Source organism: Papio anubis, chromosome 13 (genome assembly GCF_008728515.1).
Source record: "Papio anubis isolate 15944 chromosome 13, Panubis1.0, whole genome shotgun sequence".
Classification (NCBI taxonomy): domain Eukaryota; kingdom Metazoa; phylum Chordata; class Mammalia; order Primates; family Cercopithecidae; genus Papio; species Papio anubis.
In genome coordinates, this window is record NC_044988.1 from 73,362,191 (window position 1) to 73,380,220 (window position 18,030).

General features: G+C 38.7%; 1 protein-coding gene across 9 annotated transcripts in view; it reads left to right on the forward strand.

Annotated features, from left to right (window-relative positions):
- The first annotated feature begins 397 nt into the window (after positions 1 to 397).
- The window catches only part of SMC2 (structural maintenance of chromosomes 2), a 47,778-nt gene continuing 30,145 nt past the window's right edge, over positions 398 to 18,030 (forward strand). For 2 of the 9 annotated variants that reach the window (XM_009188383.4, XM_017949680.3), the window contains exons 1-9: positions 441 to 553; positions 1,319 to 1,589; positions 2,191 to 2,340; positions 4,441 to 4,563; positions 5,654 to 5,692; positions 6,097 to 6,207; positions 6,394 to 6,438; positions 8,006 to 8,239; positions 8,458 to 8,607. In XM_009188383.4, the coding sequence (XP_009186647.1) occupies positions 1,422 to 1,589; positions 2,191 to 2,340; positions 4,441 to 4,563; positions 5,654 to 5,692; positions 6,097 to 6,207; positions 6,394 to 6,438; positions 8,006 to 8,239; positions 8,458 to 8,607 (1,020 nt within the window). In that variant the 5' untranslated portion in view covers positions 441 to 553; positions 1,319 to 1,421. Of the gene's footprint in view, positions 563 to 616; positions 879 to 1,318; positions 1,590 to 2,190; positions 2,341 to 4,440; positions 4,564 to 4,595; positions 5,156 to 5,653; positions 5,693 to 6,096; positions 6,208 to 6,393; positions 6,439 to 8,005; positions 8,240 to 8,457; positions 8,608 to 18,030 lie in introns of those variants that run through there. The other 7 variants (XM_009188388.4, XM_003911423.5, XM_009188385.4 and 4 more) reach the window with 7 other exon arrangements.

Consider the following 18,030-nt stretch of genomic DNA (forward strand, 5'->3'; position numbering starts at 1 on the left):
ACTCTGTCGCTTTGCGTGAAGAGTAGTAAGGCGCGGTGAGCACCGCCCAGAACTCGAGAAGGCGGAGTCTGCAGGGCGCCGAACGCTGACTAGAGGGCCCGAGGAGGGGCGGGGCTGAGGAAGCGCAAGGACCTCGGGCCGAGGTGTGGGGCTGACCATAGCGTGCCGGACGCCGGTGTGAACATATACTACCTGCTCTTGTAGTGCCCAGGCCCGCGCCTGGGAGTCCCCGGAGCTGCCATTATCGAGACTCTGAGTCCTATTGCCCTGAAGCTTTAATCCTTCGCGTGTAGGGGAAAAATGGAACCCTAAAGACAGGCAGCTCCTAGGCACCAGCACAGGAAATAAGCAATGGAGGTGGGGTCCTTTGCTCGCGCCGAAATTCAAAGGAATAAATAGTTCCGGCGCGGGTGTTGAGAGCGGTGCGGCAGGTGTCGTAGCCGCTATGGTGAAGTTCTCTTCGTAGCAGCCGCGGCTAGAGAGTTGGCCTGCTCCCCGCCTTTGTGACCCGGGGGAGCTTTTGGGGTGCGTCAAGCCCTGGCCTGAGGCAGCGGTGAGGCGTGTGCGTGAGCACGGCCGGTTGGGCCCGGCCAGACATCCTGGCGGGAGGCGGGACGCGGGGGCTATGGGGAGGAGAACCTTAGGTGATCCTTAGAAATAAAGACTAGTTCCTATTCGGCCTTGGAGTAGGGCGAAGAGGTGTAGACAGGCCTCAAGAAGCGAAGTAACAGCCTGAGTAAAAGCAAGACGTTGGAGAATATGAGATACATCTCATCCCTAGTAAATACTTAAATGACTTCCCCTCCTCCCGGAGTCAAGCACAGTTCGGGGATGCAATGATGGACGTAGATGAAGATACTACAGGAACTTACAGACAAGTAATGACCGTCTGATACCAGTTTTAAGTACCATGAAGGAAAAAGCCGAGTGAAGAAGTGTGGAGAGGTGACACAGGGAGGTCAGGGAGGACTCCAGTAGGGTGACACATTTGAGCAAAGACGTGAGTGCAGTAGAGAGTAAGCTATGTCAGTATCAGAAAAAAGCACATTGTGGGCAAAGATAATGGGGTATGAAATAATCCGTAGTCTTTATTAGCTAGAGTATGATGAAAGTAGAAGGCAAGCCTGGAAAAACAGGTGTAAGAAATAGTTAAGACTTCCCAGTTGAATGGTTTAATTTCCAGATAGTGGCTAACTCTGTTATATTTTTGAGTAGATGAACGATGTCTTTACATCAGACAAGATAGTTTGTCAAGTGGCTGTTTTATTTCTATCACCCTATCATTACCGTTTTTGCCTCGTGTTCATTATGATTCCAGGTTTACATTCCACTTAGGTGGTGGGATTTCTGTTTCATACAGAACTGGTTTGTGGCCTGTTTGATTCCTGTCAGAGGTTTGCTGACCCAAGACAGTATCGAAAATGCATATTAAGTCAATTATTCTAGAGGGATTCAAGTCCTATGCTCAGAGAACCGAAGTCAACGGTTTTGACCCCCTCTTCAATGCTATCACTGGCTTAAATGGTAGTGGAAAATCAAACATATTGGACTCCATCTGCTTTTTGCTGGGCATCTCCAACCTGTCTCAGGTAAAGTGTAAACTTTCTGATTTATTTGAATTTAAGTGGGCAGGAGAATCCTCCCTGAACTTTGGAGACTTAACAATATTCTCTTCATTTGTGTTTTTATACTTTTTGTAAATTACACCTCACTGTCACCTTTTAAGGAAACTATTATTACTCCTTTAGATGAGAAAATAGAAACATAGAGATGTTTATGTTGGAGATGTTTATAAGTAACAATGCCTCAAAACTCAGGCTTTCTGACTGTAAAGTAGTCTCATTCCAGAGTATTTTCAACCCTGTGTAATGATGCCTTTTCAAATCCTGCTAATGGATTGAATGACTAGTGAAAATCATTGGGACTGTCTTTCCTTATATCTTGCCAAGTAACTTTTTGTTAAAAAATGAATAGGAAACAATTCAATTCAGAGTTGAAAAGGTTCTATAGAGAAAAGTGTCCATTTCAGGTTGTTACCTATTTTCCTTGCCAGAGTATGCAGCTGCCTATCCTTGTCTGCTTGGTGGACACTATGTTGGTGGGTTTTCCAACAGCAAGGAATTCATTTTTAGTGCTGCTTTGTACAGTAGGGAGTTTTGTAATTGATACACTTTTCTTCTTTTATTTTAGGTTCGAGCTTCTAATTTACAAGATTTAGTTTACAAAAATGGGCAGGCTGGTATTACCAAAGCCTCTGTGTCAATCACATTTGATAATTCTGACAAAAAGCAAAGTCCTTTAGGATTTGAGGTTCATGATGAAATCACAGTAACAAGGCAGGTGAGTGGCTATTAAACATTTCAATATCTTAAGACCTTTTATGTCTGATGTGGTTTTTGGCCCTATGCCTTTGCAAAACGTGCTAGAGAAAGTTGATGAGCAAAATTTGTGCCTTAAATTCCAACTAGATTCCTTAATATCTTCCTTACATTAAAATTTTGATCATGTACACTCTATCACTAAGAGAACTGAAAAGTTATTCATCCGGTATAAGCACTCAGCTATGCTGAAATCTTAAACCATACTTGAATCTTCTCTGGCTGTTCTTGAACACCTGTGTGCTTGAGATCTTGCAGTCTTCTGAGATAACCCATTCTGTTTTTGGACAGGTCTTACTAGAAAGTTACCCCTGTAAATTTTGTCAGAGTCTGCTGTCTTCAAATTTTATTCATTAATCCTAGTCCTCTTGAGAGCACTAAGAGCAAATCTGACTTATTCCCTACTTCAATGTTCAAGTGATCTGCAAGCATATGTGTTTTAGTTCTAAGTGAAATCTTGCCAGGTCTTTCATTGATGTTTGTTCCTAGTTCCTTCACTTGCCTGATTATACCAGGTATGCTCCAGTTTCCCTCCCTGCCCCTGCATTCATCTATCTATCTTTTAATGACACCTTAGATTGAGTGTACTAAAATCAGTCTAGTTAGAGTTATTCTTTCATTTTAGATATTCTACTTCTATTTTTCTCAGTAGAGCTTTTTTTTTATGTGTGTTATTAATATAGTCAGGCAGTGTTTTCAGCTTGTCAAGGTTTTTTGTTTTGTTTTTTGTGTTTTTTTTTTTTTTTTTTTTTTTGAAGACGGAGTCTTGCTCTGTTACCCAGGCTGGAGTGTAGTGGCACCATCTCAGCTCACTGCAATATCCGTCTCCCAGGTTCAAGAGAGTCTTCTGCCTCAGGCTCCTGAGTAGCTGATACTACAGGCACCTACCACCACACCTGGCTAATTTTTTTTTTGTATTTTTAGTAGAGACAGGATTTCACTGTGTTGGCTAGGGTGGTCTCAGTCTCCTGACCTTGTAATCTGCCCGCCTCGGCCTCGTGAGCCACCGTGCCCAGCCCAAGGTTTTGTTTTTAAAAATGTAGTCAACTCCCATTTACTGTCCATCTTATCATTTATCACTTACAGATTTTCTCCTCTATTTTAATGGAAGCCTCTGATTTAAAAAAAAAAAAAGAAATATAGGCTAGGTTAGGACAGAATCCTGTTCTGTGTCATTAGGCATCCATCAAATATTTATCCTTTAGGAACTGTCACTAAGTCTCTTACTAATAATCTACCTAATTGTTCCTGTCCTCATTCAGGCTATAAACTTGTATCTTCACCAAAATTATAAAGTTTTTGTCGGAGAGGTCTCTTCAAATACATTAATATATGAACTACCAACCTAGTAGTCCTGTCAGGAAAATAAATGAACCAATATTTATTCAATGTTTATTAAATACTTGATGTATATTGGGTGTTCTTGAATGTACTGGGATGTAGTTAGAAGAATGAGAAACAGAACTTGTCTTTAAGGACCTCAATCTGGTAGGTGAGACAGTCATACCCAATAAATGACAATTTAAGTGTGATAGTAGAGTATGGTGTCTGAGATGACTTAATGAAACCATACTGAAGCTCTGTGATTACCCTTTCTTTTAAATGGTCACAAATCATGTCTTTATTAATAGCTTTTTGAATCTTGTCAAGAATTGATGTCAGGCTACTTTGTCTGACTTCTGTTCCTGTTGAAAAGTAGAGAAAGCCTCTGTAGAAAAGTTACAGAAAGAAGGTAACTAGGAAAGGAAAGTGTGTTTTACATATACTTGGAAACATAAAGCTAGAAGGTAACCTTGGAGACCTAGTCTGGTGCAGGCCAGGGTAAGAGGCTTGTGTGTAATTACATAATTAGTTAGCAAAAGTACTTGCATTAAACGCCGGTTGTCCTGACTCAAGTTAGTGTTTTTAGCCATGTCATACTTGTTCCACTATTTATGCAGAATTGGTTTTGTTTACTGCTAGTTGGACAGAACAAATAAACGTAAGCTAATATGCTTAGTAATTTATCCTAGCTCAAGGTGTGCATGTACATGAATATTTTTAAAATTGCTTTCTTTTATAGGTGGTTATTGGTGGTAGAAATAAATATTTAATCAATGGAGTCAATGCTAACAACACAAGAGTACAGGATCTCTTCTGTTCTGTTGGCCTTAATGTTAACAACCCTCACTTTCTCATCATGCAGGTATTTTGTTTGAGGTCTTTATGTCACTTTCGTAATAGTGTTGACGTGTTTTACATTTAAGCAGTTAAAATAAAAGTACCATATGTTTTGGATTTTATACTTTTTATTTACTATTGTGCTGTGTCTGGCCATCTGTTAAGAAATGTGGTTTAGTTACTTGCAGTGATATATTCTACTGTATTATAGACCTTTGACTCCTCTAGAATGTTTAGGAGTAATTTTTCTTGACTTTTTATGTTGTCACTAAAAGAACAATACATGTTAACTGTAAAAAAAAGAAAAAAGAAAGCAAGCCATAATGTGTCCTTTTAAATTATTGGATTAATGCATCTTAATATTTCAAGTATAAAAGTTTGAATAATTTGCTTATTTAGAGACACAAATGAGGAGTAAAGGCTGATTTTATCTTACATTTACATTATGTCATTTGACCCATCCAGCTATCGTTTGAGAGAATTACAGTAAAGTCAATGGGAGCATCTCAGTGGGACCAAAATAAAAATATTTTCACTACACACCTTCAGAGTTGAAAACTTACTTTTAAGTGAATCTACATTCTAGTAATACGATTCTCTGAGACCTGGGCATGCAGGTGTTTTGTTTTACTTGTTTTTGGTAATGAATGAATTTAATGGTTTACTGGCATTGATATAAAATATTTTATTTTATTTGAAGCCTAGAAGTATGTCATCTGTTTTGTGAATTATCCTGGAGGGTTATCATTCAAATAAATTTTAAAAGTTTATTAATTATGCCACAATTTCTTTTTATATTTACCTGTTTTAAAATTGAATATTTCTACTTACGAATGTTAACTGTCTCAGAAACATGGTCCTTGTTAACTTTGTATCATTTAATGAATTATTTCATTTGTATCATTTCCTAACTTCCATAATTTGTATCACTGGTAAGTGGGAAAGTTAATAGTAAAGTCCCAAAATTCTAGAATCATGGAAGAATTATAAAGGAAAGATCCCCAAAGATTGGTAAAATGAGATAAAGCAGCTTCAGTCTAGATAAACATGAATGGCAGTACAGATAAACATTTTGTGTAATTTGTTATCTTAGTAAGTTTCCATTTTATTTTCAGGGCCGAATTACAAAAGTATTGAATATGAAACCTCCAGAGGTAAGAGTACTATTTATGGACATTAAAAATAGTTGGTATAGATATTTAATCTTTCAGACAATTTTTAAATATTATTAAAATTTTTTGAAACATTGTTTAGGAATGATTAGTAAAGACAGTTGTATATTTGTGTAATGTTTGGCACTATGCCCAGATATTAAAATTGATTTTGATCGTGTAAAGGAGTCTTACTCAACTGGTGTTTCATGTCAGAATTCATTCCTACAGAATAAGCCTACAGGAAAAGATTTGTGTGAAATTAGTGTATTTAACTTTAATGGTTCATTTGGGCCAAATTTTGATAAGATGTTTAGTGAGGTCAAGGCAAAAATGTTATATTTAATGTAAATTACAGTTGGACACATTGTCTTGGATACTAAACGTTAATAAAATTGTCATTCCAGATTTTATCCATGATAGAAGAAGCAGCTGGAACCAGGATGTATGAATACAAAAAAATAGCTGCACAGAAAACTATAGAAAAAAAGGAGGCTAAGCTGAAAGAAATTAAGACGGTAATTTAATTCATATAAAACATTTTTGGAGAAGAATGTAATTTTGCATGTAGAGTTTTTGCTGTAAAGAGGGAAAAATTTTTTTTCTTGGTTCAGTTTTCCATAGCCATCCGTGCTACTTCTCTTTCAAATACATTTTAATAGTACTTTACATGCTAAAAATACTGATTTTTCTTTGTTTTCCAGATACTTGAAGAAGAGATTACTCCAACCATTCAAAAATTAAAAGAGGTATATTCTGTATATTTGAGGATAATCTATTAGAATGTCTTTCAAAGTCAGTGATGTATCCAAAATCATACACATGGTGATACTATTTCTTGGGGCTTTTTTCCTGTGATGAGATAAGGAATTAGAGTTGGCAGTCCATAATTGAGCCTTCTGCTTGCAGAGGATATATACTTATCTACTGAGTCATAGGATATTGGAGAGTAATATTTATAGTTTCAGAAAATGTTATGCTGAATTTTAATACTTTATTGAAGCTAAGCAAGTCTGGATTTTCTTAGATAAATAGGATTAACTGGAACAACATTTCTTAAAGATAATGGCACCCTTAGACACCCTCATTGGTAGAGTGAACAATTTCCAGGATAAGAGGGGCTATCACTATAATTATTGCTGTCAAGGTATTTTGTAAGCAGAAGGTGTTGAAACAGAGGATTGGGTTTTCTCTATAATCTTTGCTGCTCCTGATATCAAAAGACATGGCAGTATTTCATGAAAGAATACATTTATGAGCTACATTTTTGTTTTCTTGAGACAAGTCTCACTCTGTCGCCCAGGGTGGAGTGCAGTAGTGTGATCACAGCTCACTGCAGCCTCCACCTTCCAGTCTCAAGGAATCCTCCCACCTTAGCCTTCTGAGTAGCTGGGGACTATAGATTCATGCCACCACACCCTGCTAGTTTATTTTTTTTTTTTGTAGAGATGGGGTTTCTCGTCGTTTCTTAGGCTGGTCTTGAAATCCTGGGCTCAAGTGATCCACCCACCTCGGCCTCGTGAAGTGCCGGGATGACAGGAGTGAGCCACTGTGCCCAGCCAAACGACGTTTTAAAAGATATCCATTTAGGAATTTATTAAATGCTCATTGAAATTTGGTACTACTCAGAGCTGTCTTGTGAATCCATATAGTAGTGTAGATTTTACTGGAAAAATTGTGGTCTTGAAGGTACCCTTTTTGTATGCATGATTTAGTAGAAAACACTAGATCAGGAATTTAAACTTAGGTCCTCGACTTGATTTTGCCACAATTTCTTCCTAAATCTAACAACATGGACAGATCATTTCATCATTCTGAATTTGATTTTTATGTGTAAATTAAGGATTTTAGTTATTACTTTGTCTGGTCCCATTAGGTCCTTATGGGAATCATGTTTAGTAATGATGTGAGCAAGTGCTTATAGTAGTGCTTCAAAGAATATTAGAGTAGGCATCTTGGTAATACTACTACAGAATCTGTGTAATAGTGTATCATTGGTGGGTGTGTAAGTTGTCTTTAACAGACTTATTAACACTAGCTTACGAACTTTATGTCCATATTTCTTTGTTAAGCTCAGCTGCCCAATTATTTGTTAGAAGAAGTAGCCAAATAAGATTCACTAAAGAAGTTATAATGCTATCTGAAAGTCCTGACTTCTAATGTTGTGTAAAGTATCCTACAATTTAAGATGTTATAATTGTTTAATACAGGACAAAATCTATTGCATCATGTAATGAGAAGTTTGATACATCTTGCATAATTAAATTTTTTCTAATACAATTTTGAGTTACTATTTTTTTGCAACTTCCCTTTCAGGAAAGATCTTCCTACTTGGAGTACCAAAAAGTGATGAGAGAAATAGAACATTTGAGTCGTTTATATATTGCTTATCAGTTTTTGCTGGCTGAAGATACCAAAGCACGCTCAGCTGAGGAGTTAAAAGAAATGCAAGATAAAATTATAAAGCTTCAGGAAGAATTGTCTGAGAACGATAAAAAAATAAAAGCACTTAATCATGAAATAGAAGAATTGGAAAAAAGAAAAGATAAGGTCTGAACATATGTATTAGAATCGATAATATACTCTGTGGAAAACGTACTACATTTTGGTAACTAGGATTCAGTGGGCATTGTTGTATTGATTTCTTAATCTTATAGTAAGATAATGAAATAACTTATAAAAAAGTATTTGATACAGAACTCATACAATAAAATGACAACATGAACAAATTTTATATAAATGACTGACTTGGCTGCATTTTATTACAGGAAATTGGAGGTATACTTCGATCTTTAGAAGATGCTCTTGCAGAGGCTCAGCGAGTTAATACTAAATCTCAAAGTGCATTTGATCTCAAAAAGAAAAATCTGGCATGTGAAGAAAGCAAACGCAAAGAGCTGGAAAAAAATATGATTGAGGTAAGTGAGCTTAATGTGCCACTAGTGCCACTTGTAGACAAGTGTATAGTCTCACTAGTGTACATTTATCTATTCCATGAATATTTAGTGAGTGTCTGCTATACGCTAAGTACAGTTGTTTGGGCTGGGGTTACAACTGGACCAAATGGTCAGAAGTCCTTGCCTTGTGGGCGTTCATTCCATTGGGGGAAATGATAATAAAAAAAATAAATAAAACGTGTAACATGTTATATAGTGATAACTGATGTGGAAAAAAGGTAAAGCAGGGAAGGGGATTAGGAGTGTAGAGGAAAAAGGGTACAGTTTGGGATTTTAAGTTCGGTAGCCATTGAAGTAAGGTGGAGAGTAGGGAGAACAGGTTTGATAAGCTTAAGAAATACAGTGTGAATGTAATATGCGTGAGGAGCCTGTTAAGACATCTTGAGTAGTGATGTTGATTAGGTACTTAAATATATGAATAGTGAATCCAGGCAAAAATACAAATTTGGAGGGATCATCAATGTATAGGTGTTATTTAAATCCATGAGACTAGGTAAAATGATCAAGGCTGTAAGTTTATATAAGAAGGTTGGAGCCCAGGGATACTTTCAATATTTGAATGTTGGGATAGTTCAGCATTCAAAACAGATTGAGTAGCGTGAGGAAAATTAGGCGAGTAAGTTGCCCTGGAGTTCAGGTAAAAAAGATATTTCAAGGAGGAGTGTCCGTGAGTACCTGATTGGATTGTGTTCATACTCTGACAGAATGAAAGCAGAAAAAAGAAAAGTGACTATAGATAACTTTTTGAGAAGTTTTCTGAAAGAAGGAGAAATAGGGAGCTAACTGGAGGGTAATACAGAAGAAAGAGTTTTTTTGGCTTGATTTTACATGGGATAAATCAATTCTATATTGACAGAAAAGATCCAGTAGAAAAGACGTCATTTGTAATTCAGGAGAGAGAGATGGAAGAGTTGTTAAAACAGGGCCCTTTAGTAGCTGAAAGTAGGATAGGAACTAACGTATAGAGGTCACCTTCATGAGAACTAGGAATAGGTCATCCATGGTAACAGAAGAGTCAAGTATATAGTCTCATATGTAGGTAGATGAGTAGGTGTGTTTTTGGAGCTTATGGCATTTCTTTTGAGGGTGATTCTGTTGTCCCAGTGAAGATATACATTTGCCTTTTCACTGAAGAAAAATTAACTTTTTGAAAATAATTTCTTTATATTGCCCTGTTAGATATTTTTGCAGAGAAATACAGTGGTTGAATTAAGAAACAGAGGAGGAAAATTTAGACAAAATTTTGAAGCAGTATGAATGTGATGTAGCAGTCTGTGTTGTGACATCCAACAACTGAAATCAAATCACCAATTACTTTTTTTTTTTTAAGGTTTTGTAAAGCTCTAAATGTGTGGGCCTGCCTTGTTTTGGGTTCATTTTTCTTTAGTCTTGTCATGTCCTTAAGCTTCACACACACGTCCTTTTTCATCCTTCTTTTCTGTATCCCTTATTCTTCTAGATCTCTTAATGTTAGTATGCCCTAAGGCTAGCACTCTGATATCTTTTATAAATGTTCATGACATAGGTGGTCTCATCTAGGTCTGTAACTCTAAATATCATCTATATGTTGATACCTTCCAAATCTCTAAGCAGTCTTAACTCCCTGAACTCTTTGAAGCAGGTTTATTGTATGCAGGTTGCCAGCTTGTCTGAGGACAGCAGACAGAACCCATTCATACACAACATTTTATGTGAAATGGATTTATTACTTATTGATAGGCAACAAGGGAAAACAAGTCTAGGATTCATTGCAAGCCAATCCCCCAAGGCTCAGAAAAGCTGCCTAAGGTGGTTAGAATTTCATTTGCATGTGCCCAACTTGCACAGCAGCTGAGGGACCCCAGAAAACAGCCTGCTCTGGGTTTATACCCTGGAGTAACATGAGACACTGGGCTGAAGCATTGAGATTCTGTTTTAGGGCAGCTGGAGGAGCAGACAGGAACAGTCCTGGCTGTTCCAGCCATTGCCTCCCTTTCTCGGGATATTGCATTATCAGCACATTCTACAGTTATTCTTGAGAACTATAAGCCAGAGAGGGAAGAACTGGCTTAGTCTAGTGCCACCTAAGGAGTTGTCTTGTAGTTTATCCTCCAATCTAGGTTCCCACACTAGCAAAGCTAGTCCTTTTATTATGCCCACAGACTTCTCTGAATCTGAAGGAGAAGGAGGTTTGTCTTAGATGGATATAACACTCTGACTGACGTAATCTCATTGCAGTATTGTTGAGCCATAGCCAGAATACATTTCACTGTGCCCAGGAGGACTACAAGCAGGATGATCAGGCCTGCCTGGAGCACTGACTCAGCCCAGGATCCCAGTAATCCAGATATGAAGTTGTTAAAGAGGTCAAAGAAGGATCCTTCAGACCTGCTTCCAGATCTGTATTTGTGGCTCTGCAGTACCTAAGGTGTTTAACTAGGTACAGCAGGAAGCGTTGGCAACCACATACGCTCTTTCCACTTGTGCTAACAGATTTAGAGCAGTTGTCTAAAACAACCTTCCCAAGGGATATCTGCTGGGCTGAAAAGCAATGTTATGTATGGTACCGAAGATTTTGTAAAGCACTTAAACCGAGAGTCAGTAAAACCTCTTGGTAGGTCTTGAGTAAATCTGTTGTACAGCTTTAGGCTGCTGGCCCTAGAATGCATCTCATTTCTAGGAGTGATACGTAGGGGCATCCCCCAGCATGCCCAACGTACAGGATCCCACCATCTGCCAGCTTTCCAGGCCTGACATCGCCCATCTTCTGTTTGGGTCACTCCTACACTGCCCATGGAAAATGATGTAGTCCTTGGCAAACGTCTTTTTTACCTGGACTCCAGGACAACTTACTGGCCTAATTTTCCTCACAGTACTCAATCTCTTGAATGTTGAACTATCCTAACATTCAAATGTTGAAAGTATCCCAGGGCTTCAGCCTTTTTATATAAACTTACATAGCACCGTTTCCCCCGTTTTACTGTTCAGTGACCCCATTCATGGGTAGGGAGGCATTAGCGTTTGCCAGCTAAATCTCATTAGTGGTATAGTTGCATAAGTTCAATTTCCCCCATACAAAATTGTTCATGAAGCTCCTACACAGAGGGCTTGCACTAGTTCATTGTGTTTCCTTCGTCACCAATGGGACACACCCATTGAGGTTATGTTATGTTTCATCATGACATTTTGCCACAGTTAAGTTAAAATGGCATTTTTAGCACCCTTTTATGTGACAGATGCTATGTCCTCTCATGTAAGCCAGGGGTTAGGGTCTATTGACGTACACTGTGACATTAGGAATGCTAGGGTAGTTCACTGCTAGCAGGACCAGATTGTCACTGTGGGCTATGACAGAAAGTTCCTGGATATCATGTCTAACATCTTATGTTACCCGCCATGGCCACAGCTTGGGAGGTGTTTTGCTCCCAGGTCTTTGCTGCCACATCCTTGTGGAAAAAGTGTATTGACAGGTTAGTGCTCCCACCTAACACTCTCCTGGGATCTCAGATGTTCCCACCTAACACTCTCCTGCCATCTCAGATGTTCCCGAGCTATCATAGGGATTGGGCTATACATTGCAGTGCTGTGTTTCCTTTGTGCTAAAGTACAGTGTTTAAGTCCATAATGCCCTAGTCAGATGTTGGTACCACCTCACTAACAGGCCACCTTGATATCCTTCAGTTACTTTATGAGTAGGCTATTTCATTGTTTCATTTTTGTTGCTTCATTTTAGCTCCATTGGCTTGTGAATAACAGGGTGCATGGAAAGTCCATTGTATTCCACAAGAGAATGCCCATTGTCATGCAGGTTGGGCAGTGAAAGATGTTCCTTGGTCAGAGTGAAATATGATGAAGTATAAAAAAAAATGACGTTTCTTTCAAGGGTAGCATCAGGGTCCATATGAGTGACATATATTTGTCGCTTTCAGAAAGTATGTCCTTGTTTCCACAGAGGGGATTTTTTAAAATTTTGTTTTATTTATTTATTTATTTGAGACGGGGTTTCAATCTTGTTGCCCAGGCTGGAGTGCAATGGCGCGATCTCGGCTCACTACACCTTGCATTCTGCCTCCCGGACTCAAGCAGTTCTCCTGCCTCAGCCTCCCAAGTAGCTGGGATTACAGGAATGCACCACCACGACTGGCTAATTTTGTATTTTTAGTAGAGAGAGGGTTCCTCCATGTTAGTCAGGCTGGTCTCAAACTCCGACCTCAGGTGATCTGCCTGCCTCAGCCTCCCAAAGTGCTGGGATTATAGGTGTGATCCACCATGCCCGGCCCACATAGGGGATTTTTTTTTAACAGTCCAGTCACTAAGTTGCCCTTCTGCTGACCAGATGGCTAGGCTGTTGGCAACAGCCTATGACTTGGTGAAATGTAGCAAGATATGGTGATGGGGTGGCCCAAATGGACATCATCACTGCATGTAGTTTGACCCATTGATCATAATGTCCATGTTCAGCCTCAGTCAAAAGATGACCACTTATTGGCCTGATGGTGGCTACAGTCAAGAGGATCCCTCCTGTTTTGTTTGATGGAACTTTCAGTAAATCACACCATACCATTGGTAGGCACCTCTCAGAATCTTAGGACCCAGGGAGCCAGAGGAGAAGCCAAAGCATCCCCTGTGGGTTGTTTGGACCCTTCTAATAAGCCATTTTTTTCATGAAGCCCCCTGGTCTCTTGGGGTTGCAACTGGGCTTGATTTCAAATGTACCATTTCTGTATGATAATCAAGCTCTTTTGAGTCTGCTCCAATTCATTGATAGGGTTTTTTTTGTTGTTGTTAGCACCCCAGTGTGGGCAGTTTAAGTCTCAGAGTCACATGTAGTGCTCTAGCCTTAAGACACACAGTCTCCACCAGTGCACAACAGCAAGCAAAAAGTTACATTCCAAGAGTTGTATCGGGTGGCTGCCTCAAGCAACTTAAAGTTCAACTTCGAAGAGGCTAGGTCTCCCCAGTGACAAGTTTCTGTTGCCATAGACTCCAGTCAGCATGCATGGTGGTTGTGGACACCTGTCATTGCATCAGACTAACAGACTGTAAATGTTTTAAAAGCAGCAGCAAGGCCACCACTTTACATTGTTTTCTAAGGCCTGCTACTGCAAAGTCCATTGTTCAAAGTTGGCAGCTTTGTTGGTCACCAGGATTAAAGGGGGCCAAAAAACACCCACATGGGTTATATGCTGTGTTTAGTGCCCAAGAGACCTACCAGCTGTGGGGCTTCTTTTTTGTTAGTAAGTGTCACCAGCACCAACCATTTTTGTTTGACTATATCTGGGATACTTCCTTGGCTTTCTGTCCAAGTGACCTTGACATTCAGCTTATGACCATCCATTAGTCTTCATGCCCCAAAGGCCTGTCTGACCAGCCAGACTAGGCCAAGGCATTGTGACATTTTTATCTATAGTGGGTTTTGAATTAAGAAAGTAGTGTCTTATTCTCCATTTGGTATGCAGTACTACTTTCATTGAGTAACTTATGAGGTCTTGGGCAAGTCTTGAATAACTTATGAAGTCTTAGGTGGCAGGCCGGGGTGGATATGTGCCACGGGTATAGCTCCAATTCTTAGCAGCGAGGGACATACCTCCTCAGGTGGTGGTGATGTTCTGCACCACAAGCAACCAAAGTATCAATATCCATACTCAGTGGAGGGAACTGTGGTCACCAGCACCCAAAGTGACACAAAGTATGTACTCACAGCACATAAGCATAGTGAGTCATTACATTTGCCTGAAACCCTCCCATGGTCATCAGTTTAACTTTTCCCTAGGAAAACTGGAAATAAGTCCTGTGGGCTCCAGCATCCAAGAACTCCAGAAAAGCCTACTTTCATTTCTTTTTCTCATCTTAACAGGAGTATAGGGCCATCTCTGGTGGGGACCTGGAGACCTTGGTCCTGCTCTAAACTATTCCATTTAGCCATTTGGATCCACAGTGTCCCTTTATCAAACAAACACTTCAAGCAGGCTGCATAAGCCTTTCCTGGCCTTTCTGTATACTCATCCTCTAGATAGTGAGCTTCATTTTCTATGAGGCCTGCGTTGTGTGTGTTGGTTCTCTCAGATGCCTCAGGGACTGTCTGAGTACCTCTTTCCTGTTCCCTCTCAGGAGCCATCTGACTACCCGCTTCCTGAGCTGTCTGGCCCTGGGAATGAGCAATTACATGTGTCAAACAACCAGGGGATCATGTGCTGAGCTCCCCCATTTCTGTTTCTTGCTCTGCCTCAATTCATGCAGCCAGCTCATTCATTGAGGGGGTCATCTATATTCCATTTATTATGGCTCCTTCTCCATAAAACATCCAGCTGCATATCCAAGCCCCTCAACCCTTTAGGGTGATATCTCTGCCCTAGGCTGGGTATTGGGGGCAGGGAGGCGAAGGGGTGAAGCCATTCAAGCTTTATCAGTAAGCCATGGTTCTGTCAGAGCAGACCCTACTAACAGCACTGATGGTATGAAACAAGTTCACTATGTACTAGTTACCAACTTGTCAGTGTTAATGGAACTCACTCATACAGCATAAGTTATATGAAGCAAATTTATTTCCTACAGATAGGCAGTAATAGTAAAAGCCTAGGTTTCATGGTGGGCCATTCCCACAAGTGTTGGATGGAGTTTCATCTGTGTGTTCCCCATACAGCTGAGGGACCCCAGAAAGCAGCTTGCGCTGGGTTTATACCCCAGGCTATAAACCCAGCCTGCCCTGGATTTATACCACAGAAATAGAGAAATGGGGGTTGTCAGCACTGGTTTACATGAGTTGCTGAGCTAAAGCATGAAAAGACATGCATATTTCTAGGAGGGAACTGAAATAGAGTATGGATTATTCAGGCCATTCCCTCAATCAGAATGTTGCATTTTCTAGTACATTCTACAGCTATTTTTGAGAACCACAACTGAGAAAGGGAGAACAAGATTAGTCTAATGACATCCAGATGACTGTCCAACAAACTGTAGATTTCTTCGTCCAGCTACTTAATTAACATTTTTACTTGGATGACTTTTAAAAAGTGTAAAACTTAACATTTCCAGAATAGAATTTAGGAATTTTCCTCATCTACCCAGACCCACCTGAGTTACTGAATTTTCCTTATGTCAGTAAATGGTACCACTATTTACCTAATTGTTGAGGCCAGAAATCTTAAGAGTCCTCTGGATTCTCGCCATTCTTTAAATATCTAGATCCAGTCTATCAATAAATTCTGTTAACTTTAAAAGTGTATTCAGAATACAGCCACTTTTTGTTACCTCCATTACTGCCAACTTCATTCAAACCATCACCTCTCATGAGGGCTACTGCAATAATGTGCTTATTAGTTGCCCTACTTTTTTCCTGTTGCCACTCTATAGTCTGTTCTTTACAGAAGCTAAAATGTAAATTGAATCACATCACTCCTGTGCTTAAAATCCTTCAGTGGTTTCCAAATTACATGTACGCTGTATGACACTGGAACAACATGGGTTTGAACTGCGTGGATCGACTTATTAGCAGATTTTTCTCGATAAATATATTGGAAAATTATTTGAAGGTTTGCAACAGTTTGAAAAAACTTGCAGACAAATACCATATGGCCTAGAAATATCAAAAAAATTAAGAAAAAGTTAAGTATGTCATAAATGCACAACATATATGTAGGTACTAGTCTATTTTATCATTTACTACCATAAAATATACAAAAATCTATTATAAAAAGTTAAAGTTTTTCAAAACTTAAACACCGTACTTGGCACTATTTGTAGTTCAGAGAAATGTAAACAAATGTAAAGATGCAATATTAAATAACTACATAAAACTATAGAACATACTACACTATTGTAATACTTTTGTAGCCACCTCCTGTTGCTATGGTGTTGAGCTCAAGTAAACTCAGTGTGGCATTAATCATTTACTTCTGAGTAGTTCACGTTTCCAGTAAGTTGCAGAGCTCGGTAGAAAGTGATGTCTTGTGGTTCTCGTGTATTTTTCATGTTTAGTGCAATACCATAAACCCGAATAACATGGGATCTGTATGAAGTGGCACTAGTGATACTGAAAATGCTCCCAAAAAGCAGAGAGAAGTCAGGATGCTACAAGAAACAGTTGAGTTGCTTGATAATGTACCATAGATTGAGGTGTGCAGCTGTGGTTGCCTTCCTTTCCAGACAGATGATTTATCTTGTAAACAGATGATGTAAACTTATCGTGTCAGTAAATACACTACAGTACTGTAAATGTATTTTCTCTTATGCTTTTAACATTTTCTTTTTTCTAGCTTTATTGCAAGAATACAATATATAATGTAGCATACAAAATATAAGTTAATTGTGTTATTGGTAAGGCTTTGGTTAACAGTAGGCTATTAGTAGTTAAGTTTTTGGGGGGTTCAAAAGCATATGTGATTTTTGACTGTATGGTGGGTCTGTACTCGAACTCCCATCTTGTTTAAGGATCAACTATATAATTAAATCTAAGTCTTTACCATGGCCTGCAAGGTGCTTCATGATATGACTCTTGGCTCCTTAACCATTTACTTACTCTGCTCCTAGTCCAGTTCCTCAAATATTCAAACATGTTCCTCAGGGCTTTCAAGTATACTGCCCCACAACTATTTGCACGGTCACTCCTCCTACTTCATCCAGTCTTCCCTTCAAATGGCATCTCAAAGGCCTTCTCTTATTCTTCTTGAAGTAAGAGTTCCTATCACTGTATTCCCCAACCTTGTTTTGTTTGTTTACCATGTCTTCTAACCTTGAATATAGGCTCCCTTAGAACAGCGACTTAGTCTGTGTCTTTAATGTCTTAGAACAGGGCCTGCTATACAGTAAGCACTTCATAAATGATGAATCATGAACTAATCAAGTGGGCCAAAATTTGTTGTCACTTTAATTGTAAATAAGATAGTTAGATTTTCTTTTTTCAGGGCTGGTATCTTGTGTAGTGTCAGATATCTGGTTAATATTACCTGAAAGGTATTATGTAATAGTAATACTTTTTCTATAACTATTTAGTGCTCAAATTTTATGGCTCTTGACAGTTTATAAAATACTTTCATATACATACTCTTAATTCTAAAATCTCTACTTTTAAGCTTAGTGTAGGATGTCTGTTATTTCAGTTTTACAGTTTTAGAAATTCATTTTTAGTCCCTTCAAGAGATTTGTTTAAATCTGCAATTATTATTTAGCCCAGTGTCTCATGGATTTAATTTATAACATGGAATGAAAATATTTCAAGTAGTATAAGAGTTATATTTATTCTAAAAACTGTAATTTCAAAATGATAAATCAGTATTTATATATAGTTATGATGGTTAAATTATTTTATTATGCTCACTCCAAATTGCTATGGAATTTGATTACATAAGGGTATATGCGTATAAGAAACTGGATGTTTTTCCTGAAATACATTATTTTTCCATTTGA